The 10523-nt window shown below is 40.9% G+C and overlaps 1 protein-coding gene across 1 annotated transcript; it reads left to right on the plus strand.

Moving 5' to 3' along the window:
* The first annotated feature begins 106 nt into the window (after window positions 1–106).
* On the plus strand, window positions 107–8681 carry LOC132366211 (toll-like receptor 2). The gene is given in 5 exon segments (XM_059923817.1): window positions 107–199; window positions 7691–7854; window positions 7856–7929; window positions 7932–8086; window positions 8088–8681. Coding segments are annotated over 5 exon segments (1080 nt in total).
* The last annotated feature ends 1842 nt before the right edge of the window (window positions 8682–10523 follow it).

The raw sequence follows: 10523 nt of genomic DNA on the forward strand, positions 1-10523 counted from the left end.
GAGGTGGTGGTGATGGTGTTGGTGATACTGTAATGATGGAGGTGATGGTGCAGGTGGAGATGGTGGTGATGGTGCAGTGGGGATGCTGGTGCTAGTGGTGGAGACGATGTTGGTGGTGGAGGTGCTGGTAATGGTGGAAGGGATGGTAGTAGAGGATGGTATCCACAGCACAGGGAACAGCATATGCAAAGGATCTGTGGTAGGTGGAAACTTCGTGGGTCTGGAAACCTGAAAGTCTGATGTGGCTGATGTGGCAGCACACAGACGGTGAGGGTGAGAAGAGGCAGAGACCAGAAGTTGAAGCACAAGCCACATCACAGACCCTGCAGGAACTTGTAGCCTATGTTAAATACTTGGATCCTAATCTTAAGAACAATTTGGAAGCCACAGAAGAATATTAAACTTGAGGTGGGGTGAAATGATCAGATTTGCATTGTTAAAAGATCATTCTAGATCTCTACTGTCCAGTAATGGTAGCTACTAGCTACACATGGGTATTGAACACTTGAAATGTTGCTGGTCTTAGTTGGGATGTGCTGTGAATGTAAAATACACACTGGATTTCAATGACAGTGTAAAAAAGGAATGTAAAATATCTTGTTACTTTTTTCATAATCTTTACATATTGGAATGGTAATATTTGGGGTTAAATAAAATGTAATTAAAATCAGTTTTACCTGTTTCTTGCTTACCTTTTAAAATGTAACTACTAGGACATTTAAAATTACATAAGCAGCTCCCATGATATTTTTATTAGAGGGGGCTGCTCTAGATGCAGCGTGAAGAAGGAGCTACGGAGAAGGCGAAGCAGGTGAGACCATCAGGAGGTTGTTTTCATAGTCCAGGCAAGAAGTGAAGGTAGCTCTAACTAGGTTGATGGAAGTGGAAGTAAAAGGAGTTGGATGGATTCGAGGTAAAATCAGCAGAACTGAGTCTTTAGCAGATGCTTCTGGATAGATGGTGGTGCCACATGTTGAAATAAAAAACACTAAGAGAGGACCAGCCTTGGCAAGAAGTATCATGAGCTCAGACCTGGACATGCTGAATGGACATGCTCTGAGACATCCACGTGGACGCATGTCTCCAGAAGGCAGTTGCCCATCTAGGTCTGCAGCTCGGATGAGATGTCTGCATGGGAGACTTAAATTTGAGAGGTATTGGCATAGAGATGAACATAAATGAGACTCCTTAGGAAGAAAGCAGCCAATGAGGACTGGCCTAGGACCTAGACTTGGGAAACAGGGTAAGGGAGGACAAGTCTGAAAAGGAGCATCGAAAAGGAAGCCTAAGTATGTGGGGTCATGGAAGCCAAGGGAGAAGCAAAGAAGGAAGGAGTGTCAGCAAGGAGATTTGTTCTGACAGGTTAGACAACAGGAAGAATACAATGTATTTGGGAGTCAGCAGTATGGCGGTCATTGATGACCTTTGCAAGTGCTGGTTGGAGTGATAGGTGTGGAAGCCAGGTTGGAGTAGACTAAAGACTGGGCAAGAGGTGAGGAAACAGAGACAGGAAGTATAAAGAGCTCTTTCCAGAAGTTACTCTATGAAGGAGGAGAGATGAGAATTTGTTTTTGTTTGTTTATTTGAAATAAATATGGAAGAGACTTGAGGATGTGTAAACACTGGTAGGAATGATCTGGTTGAGATGGAGCGGTGGAAAATACAGGAGAGAGAAAGGATACTAAGCAGCACGTGGTTCCTGAGACGGCAGGGAGGGAGCGTCTCGATTGAACCAGGTGGGGCTGGCGGCCATTCTAGGAGGGAGCCCTCTCATACTGCAGCAGGAGGGGAGGGTGGGTGTGGGTAGGAGCTCAGCAGTGAGAAGTTGAGGGGATCTCTGTGGATGGCTTTAACTTCCTCTGCGAAATAAGAGGCAAAGTCATCCCCGAGAGCATGTGGGGAGGCAGAGACTGCCAGTGGCTGGAGGAGGGTGGAGGGTGAGGTGGGTTGGCTAGAAAAGTGTAAAAACAGTGTCTGGTCTCCTCTAAGTCCATAGGGAACTTTCAGGTTTAGGATTTTGTCACATAGGAGGAATAGGAACATAAGGAAAAGAGAGTGGTGGCTCTAGAACTCCTATTTAGAAGTGGTGATCTGACTCAGGGGTGAGAGGGCTTGAAATCTTTTTGTATACTATTTTCCATTACATGATAGTGAGAAAACACCAACTGTTCATACGGAAGGGCAGGGAAGGCTTCTGGAGATTGGGGGGAGGGGAAAGCCCTCTCCATGTTTGGTGACACCACTGGCAAGAGGGTTTGCGGGGGTGGTAAGGGTGTCTTGGAGATTCTGAAGTAAGAAAGGCTGCGTCATCCCAACTTCCCAAGACCTCCTGCTGGCACCCCCAGCACCCCTGTGCAATGGGCATGCATATTCAGACCATCCGGTGGCCACACCCAGGCTGGTATTTTCCCTGTAAAAAAGGCGGAAGAACCCAGCGAACCAGAAATTTGGGGCCAAGTATGACTCTCCACAGAATGCTTAGAGGATGGGAACCCCGGATTCTGCTGACCCTTCCACCTGTGAGCTCCAGCTTGCACCAGGCACTGGCTTGAATCTACACTAAATAAGGAAGAAAGACAAGGCAGGAGATGACCAATGGGTTGGGGGAAGAGGAGGGACCAGTGGACTCTGAGCAAGATGCAGGAGGCTGAGTTAGTCATTTTGAACTTGGACAACTGTTGGTAATCCCCGGGTCCCGGGAGTGACCGAGGTAGTGCAGGGGAGGAGCTCGGGGGATGAGGGGGTATAGGAACCGAGAGGTGACAGGTGGGTCATCTTTGTGAACAGTGAAGCAGCTGGGCTTCTGGAAGATCTTAAGAAGAAGTCTGTGAGCAGATGCCAAAGTCTTCGACAAGTGAGAGGAAGGGAGCAGGAGGTCAGCAGACAGTGAGAGACAGAGGAGGGCATGAGGGCAAATGGCGTATGTGAGCTGGGAGCCTCAAAGGGACTGGTTTTCTTACAAAAGGTTGGGGAGATAAGTCAGTGACTCTCACATTTGATCAGGGAGTGGAGTTCCTGGATCTGATGATGCCTTACCCTACCCTACCCTAACCCTAACCCTAACCATGGATTTAATCCCATAGATTTAATCCCATCATATAAACCAACATTTAGTACAAATCATCTCTTAGTAATCTAAAAGGGCTGGAGCTGGCACGTGGTAAATAATGTATACACAGTCAAATCTGTTCCAGTGATTGACAGCTCAAGGAAGCCATAGCTGAGGGAAGAGCAGAAGGACACTGGCGGGACACACAGGATCAGACCAGAAGATGAGGCCGTAACGGACTCAAGCCAGAGGAAACTGTGGCCATAGGCAGCAGAAGAGGAAGGAAGGACATGGCAAATTTTTTCTTTGGTGACTCAAATTTAATTTTGTCAATGTTGGCTTTTTTAAAAAAAAGTCCTCATTATTTTTTGTCTGCAGAAGAGATAATTCAGGAGTTTGCTTTGGCTTTATGATTTAATATCTAAATAACTAAATTTGCCAGGTTAAAAATCTTGTCCTTCCTTAAGCTTTTAGGTTTGACTAACTATTCGTAAATCTACCAAATTTAAACATCAGTTTAAAAGGGACTTTGGCTTTTGTTTGGTCCCATTTACAAACTTAGCTAACTAAACTTTTAATTAATTTTAGTGGCATTTATAAATGTGATATATTTGATGTTCTCTTTAAGTGTCAATTGTTTGACTTAGTAAAACTTTCCTGAGTTCTTAAACAATTCTAATATAACTAATACACTTATAAATATGGTAAAATTTAAGCTCTCTTAAATGTTTCAATGTATGACAAATGTTTCAATCTGTGTTTCTACAAACAATGAAAAATTTCAACTTAAAATCACAAATATAAATGAAGTATACATTTTAAGTTGGAATTACAAGCTTGACCTTGACTCTAATAGACCAAATTTTAAAAAAATGTGACAAGTCTTTAAAAACCAAATATTCATAGATTCCTTAGCACAAAATATTAATATAAATACTAATTATAAGTCTTCCAGAGATTGCATCCAGAAACTTTTTGGGTCAAGTATGACTGTCCATACAATGGCCAAGAAGACAGCAACCTCCAGGCTTTGAAAGATACTTACACACACGTAGGAAACCATTACATCATCATACATAATTTGGGAATTCATTCATAGAGAGGTGGCCAATGATATGGCCTAGGAAGCTGGCAATATAATGCATGGTCTGTGACCGTGACTGGTACACCCTGAACCCTAGTTATGCTTTGTAACAGGACTGAACCTAGAGAAGGCAGTGGTCACACAGCTCATGTCCCTGGGTCTGAGTCATTATCATGAGCTCATTTTTTTCCATCCACATGGAAGGCAGCAACTTCTACCCAGACTGCCACATCACATGGTTGGATTTAGCAGTTATTTGATTCTTAAGATATTTCAATATATTTCCCAAGGCACTCCAAAGAACTTAGAAATTGATAAAATTCTGCCTTCTTTTCATATTCTTCCTGACTGATGAGGCCATACAGATATTAAAATGATACCAGCTGCTCGCTCATGGTTTTGTCTGACTCTGTGGTTGGAAAGAATACACTATATTTCTTCATTGTCGTCTTTAAACAAGGTCAGCTATTGTGCGGCAAGTGTAGGAAGTTGGGGCTAGAAGCCGCTGGTCAGACTTCTCTCCCTTGCAGTCCCACCTGTGTCTGCAATATCCATACTCCATTCCTCCAGACCCAACTGATGTTCTGAAAAGGCATGTCAATCCACCACTCAACAAGTAATAGTTGGGACTTCCCTGGTGGTCTAGTGGTTAAGAGTCTGCCTTCCAACACAGGAGACGCGGGTTTGATCCCTGGTCACGGAGCTAAGATCCCACATGCCACAGGGCAACTAAGCCTGCGCACCACAACTAGAGCCCACGCGCTCTAGAGCTCCCGTGACGCAACTAGAGAGCCCTCATGCCGCAACGAAAGATCCCCCGTGCCACAACGAAGATCCGCGTGCCGCAACTAAGACCCGAATTGGCCAAATAAATAAATAAATAAATATTAAAAAAAAAAAAGCAAGTAATAGTTGATTAGTGCCTACTGTGTTCTCAGGGCTGGGAATACTTCACTGCAAAAAGGAGAACAAAGTCCATGCCCTCATGAAGTTTACATCCAGCCACATTCAGCAGCTGTGTGTGAATTTGAAATCTCCTTTTCTATCATCTACTACCAGTCCTGCAACAGATGAAAATTATTTGCATTGTCCTTGAGAGTTTTGTATATTTGGACCTAACCTATACAAACTTACCTCATGTATCATCTTCATGGTTTGGCCCTTTGCATCTGGGATAATGCATCAGAGAACTTGAAGAAAAGTCTCTTTCCCTCTCTTTTTTCATTTTCCCAAGTTTTAGATTCCTGAAATATTCACAGATTCTCTAAATTAAAAAAAAAAAAACAAGACTTTTATGGACTTTCTGTTCTGAATTAACAAGTTTGATGCTTCCAATCCTTGGAGTTAGGTACCAAGAAGTCTGAAATCAATGTAGAAGATCAGTCACTTGGGCTGACAGATGAAGCAGTCAATTTTACTGTAAGAGATTTTGTTGGTCTTTGTTTCTTCTTTCTTTCTTTCTTCCTTTCTTTTTTTAAAAAATGAATATTTAGACCATTCTTACTAGGAATATCTTAATTTCTGGAATCATTGTAGTCTGATGAGTTTAGTCCTGGAATGGACTTTGTAAAATTTGGGTGCTGAATCGCTCTGATTACACATGGAGTGGTATTGGCAAGGCAGAAAGCTGAAAATGAGCATTCCAGAAGGGATAAAGCCATCCAAATATGATATTAGAAGATTTTATGATTTTATATTTCTAGGTAGTTTGGACTTCCTGAGTTACTTAAGAAACAATTTTCTTTCCATCAAGAAATATCTTAGCCAGGTCTCTTTTGGTTGCAAGTGAGAGAAATTAATGTAAACTAATTAAAGTACAAGGAGACATTTTATAAGCAAGGCAGGATGACCTGCTAGAGAAATTAGGTGTTTTCTCCTTCTTTCTCTAAAAGGCGAGCAAAAGGTTAGCTCCTCTATTTTGGAGGCCTGATATATCCATCCTTTGCTCTTGGAGAGAAGAGGATGTTTTAAAGTCGGGTTTATTGAGATAATTTATATATAATAAAATTTATCAATATAAAAAGTAGTTTGATGAGCTTGATAAAGACATACAGTCATGTCATGTAACCACCATCACAATCATGATACAGAACATTTCTATCACCCCCAAAAGTCCCCATATGCCTCTCTGCAATCAATCCCCTCTCCCACCTGGCTCCCTGATACCTCTGCTTTCTGTCATAGTTTTGCTTTGTGTAGAATTTAAATCTAAATGAATTGTGTAGAATTCACTTAAATGAATTCTATAGTATGTATTTGTTTGTGTCTGACTTCTTTCACTTCATATAATTCTTTTCAGATCATCCATATTCTTGCATATTTCAGCAGCTCTGCCTTTTTATTGTTGAGTGGTATTCTATTGTATACATATACAACGATTTCTTTATCTGTTCATGAGATGATAGATATTTGGGTCATTTCTAGCTCTGAATAAAGTACATGCTTTTGTTGGACTTATTTTTTCATTTCTCGTGGGTAATTACCTAGGATTGAGATTGTTGCATCATTAAGTGCATATTTAATTTGATAAGAAACTGTCAAACTTTCCCAAAGTGGGTGTATCGTTTTGCATTGCCAGCAGCCATGTATGAGAGTTTCAGTTGTTCTACATCCTAACCGACACTCGGTATTGTCAGTCTTTCATTTTAGCCTTTCTAGTGGGCATGTAGTGGTATCTCAATGTGTCCCCCCTGCCCGAGTTTTATTGAGATATGATTGACATGTAGTATTGTATTAGTTTAAGATGTATAACATAATGATTTGATATATGTATATATAGTGTGACATAATTATCACAATAAGTTTAGTTAAAATCCATCATTTCACATAGTTACTATTTTTTCTTATGATGAGAAATTTTAAGATCTACTCTTAGCAAGTTTCAAAGGTATAATAACAGTATTACTAAAACAGTAGTACTAACTATAGTCACCATGCTGTACATTACATTCCCAGAATTATATATCTTATAACTGGAAATTTGTACCTTTTGACCACATATAAAGAGGTCAATTTCACTCGGAAAGGTTTTGTCAATCTTTCAAGTTTCCAAAATATTTAGAACTCAGAAATACTGCTCTTCATATGAGATCACAAGTAACAGAAGACACTCTTACACTCAGGCCCACAGTGAAAAAACTAATAGTAAAACAAGTTGAAGTAATTAAACAATAAGATTTGAAAATCAGTTATTGAATGTAGAACTGGAAGACTGTACTTCAGGAAAATGGAAAATGGGATGGCTGCGATCCCATGATCAGACCAGGCCCAATAGAAACTGTAATAACAAGAGAGCTTAGCTATGAGAATTTTCCACAATGATAGAACTTTAAAAACATGCTTTTATATTAACTAAAGATATTCACAGTTGAAACTGCCAAAGCTTGCTTAATAACATATCGCCCTTCTCAATATTTAAAATCCACAGGATACTTGGATCTCAGTGAACATTTGATGGTTGGAGAAGAACTGAAACAGTCAGTTCAAAGGTTCTCCCTACATACTTTGATTTTAAGACAAAATAATCTATAAACTCTGGACAATGTTGCTTTCTCTAGAAAAACCTGACTAACATTGATCTTTGTCAGTGTACACTTGGTTCTTTACTTAACTCTTATCAGAGGCCAGAAAAGGTAACATACTTGAATTTATCCAGTGTCAAAATATACAATCTAACACTCAATGTTTCCCAGACACTAGGCATATTAGATGTTAGCCATATAGTCTTTTATTTTGTCACATCTTAAAGAACTTTACATTTTCAGGTACATGTCGAAGATGCTCCCAGGTACTTCCTTTCCTTGGAAAGTAAACAAGAAAATAAAACTTTCTCTAAGGAGCAACTTGATTCTTTTCAAAAACTGAAGACTTTGGAAGCTGGTGGCAACAGCTTCATTTGCTCCTGTGACTTCCTGTCTTTCATGCAGGGGCAGCAGGCCCTGGCCCAGGTCCTGATCGGACTGGCCAGAAGACTACCTGTGTGACCCTCCATCCCCCGTGCGGGGCCAGCGCGTTCGGGACACCCGGCTCTCACCTTCTGAATGCCACAGGGCAGCCGTGGTGTCTGCCGTGTGCTGTGCCCTTTTCCTGCTGCTCCTGCTTGCGGGGGTTCTGTGCCACCGTTTCCATGGACTGTGGTACGTGAAGACGATGTGGACCTGGCTCCAGGCCAAGAGGAAGCCCAGGAAGGCTCCCCGCAGGGACATCTGCTATGACGCCTTTGTGTCCTACAGTGAACGGGATTCCTACTGGGTGGAGAACCTCATGGTCCAGGAGCTGGAGCACTTCAACTCTCCCTTTAAGTTGTGTCTTCACAAGCGGGACTTCATTCCTGGCAAGTGGATTATTGACAATATCATTGACTCCATTGAAAAGAGCCACAAAACCATCTTTGTGCTTTCTGAGAACTTTGTGAAGAGTGAGTGGTGCAAGTACGAGCTGGACTTCTCCCATTTTCGTCTCCTTGATGAGAACGATTCTGCTGCCATTCTCATTCTGCTGGAGCCCATTGAGAAAAAGGCCATCCCCAGCAGGAAGGGTTTCAGTTGAAGAATAATTCTAGTTTTTAAAAGAAAAATATTTATAAAATGAAATATTCTCAGGTTTCAAAACTCAGCTCTATGTTGATTCAGAGTTTTACTATTATCATTTTGCATAGGCACTATTAAATAGTATTCTTCAAAAGTTACCGATGTTATTGAAATCTCTTCAAAGTAGAAAAATTTTGAAGAATGAGCATTTGCGTACAACGATCTGTGTATTTGTGCAAGGATTAGAGCAGATTTTCATTAAGTGATTTTTGATGGATATATTTATTATTTTCTCTATTACAAAATATTTTATGTGAACAAGATAGACTGTGTTTTTTGATAACTTCATTTTAGAATTTCAGTCAGATTCTCAAAAATATAGAAACCATGAGAATTACTTTTTACCGAATTATCTTTTCATACTGTGTTCATTTTCTAACTTTTAAAAAAAAGAATAAGTTTTGTAGGCAGTTAGAGGAGGTCTTATACTGAAAAGAAACTAAGGCGTTTTGGAGTCTAACCTGGGATTTGCCACATGGCTCTGAGCCATATGACTTGAGGCAAGTTCTTTAATCACTTGAACTGAAGGCGTAATAATATCAGAACTATTTATTTCACGTGTTATTATGAGACTCAGGTGAAAAGATTTATGTGACAGTGCTTCGAAAACGTGAAGAACTGAACACGTATAAGGATGTGCCTGAGTAGAAGGTGCTAATAGCTTTGCTGAGAGTGTAGAGAAAAATTCACTGCATGTAGATGACACTGGTAGTAAGTTGTGGGTAAATACATAATTTCTACTTAACTTTGTCAGAATATTCTAATCAACTTTGGGATTACAAAGCAATGACATCAGTCAATCTAGGCAGCTCAACTAGAAAAGATATATAGAGAAAGAACAGAGGTTTTCAGTTTCTGGGCAAAAAATTGGAAAGAAGTTTTCTGAAGGACACACTTGAGAAATCATGAGGAAGAGAGGGGGAGATTTTGAAGTAATAAGAAGAAAGTGTTTCAGACAGCTGGAGAGCCTGAATGGTCAGGGATGCAGAGAAATGTCCCCACGGTAATTAGTAAACTGTATAGGAAAACAGACTCCACCCCCTCAAGTTCACATTCATGCCTATAGATTGAGTTTGCCTGAGGCTGGAGCCTTTGATGAGGACTAGGCATGTGGAATAGGGTAACACAAAGAACCCTGGGTTTAGGGTAAAATTCTGGTTTCAAATCTCAATTCGGCCACTTAGAATTTGCATGGCATTTCCTCCTGTGTCAAAGAGGAACTAGAATGCTTCTTCAGCCTCCAATCTCAATTTGGGAAGGTCAAATGTAATTAAGAAAATAAAATGTAGTTAATGAATATTAAGGCAGCTTAATTTTGAAAAGGTATCTAGTTTCCCTTACAAACATGTCTCACTAGTCTCTGTGGCAATGAAGAAAGCCAATCTAAGACTGTTCGTTTTGGGAATTACCCACTTTGAGAAACAGGGATGGAAATGCGCAAGGGAAGGACTTAGGTTCAAAATCTTAGACATAAAGGGGAGCCCACATCTTTTCATGGTAAGAGCAGGGATGGGAGGTGGGTGCTAGGGAAAGTCAGCGCACCACCAGGGGTCCGCCACAAGACTGAAATTTTTAAAAAATCTGGGCTGTCCTTATCTGCTCTTCAGGCAAAATCTTGCTGCGTTGCTTTGGATAGTGATTGGTGTTATTTTAATGCAGGAGAGCATAGACTTGCGGGTGGAAGTGGACCCTGGAGATACAGTGACCGGGAAATTGTGTTCAGAAGGTCGTGGTGGGGGTGGGAGGTGGATGAAAGGCATGATTCGAGTGCCTGAATTTGGGCGTCCAAGGACGCAGAAGA

Source organism: Balaenoptera ricei, chromosome 5 (assembly GCF_028023285.1).
Source record: "Balaenoptera ricei isolate mBalRic1 chromosome 5, mBalRic1.hap2, whole genome shotgun sequence".
Lineage (NCBI taxonomy): Eukaryota > Metazoa > Chordata > Mammalia > Artiodactyla > Balaenopteridae > Balaenoptera > Balaenoptera ricei.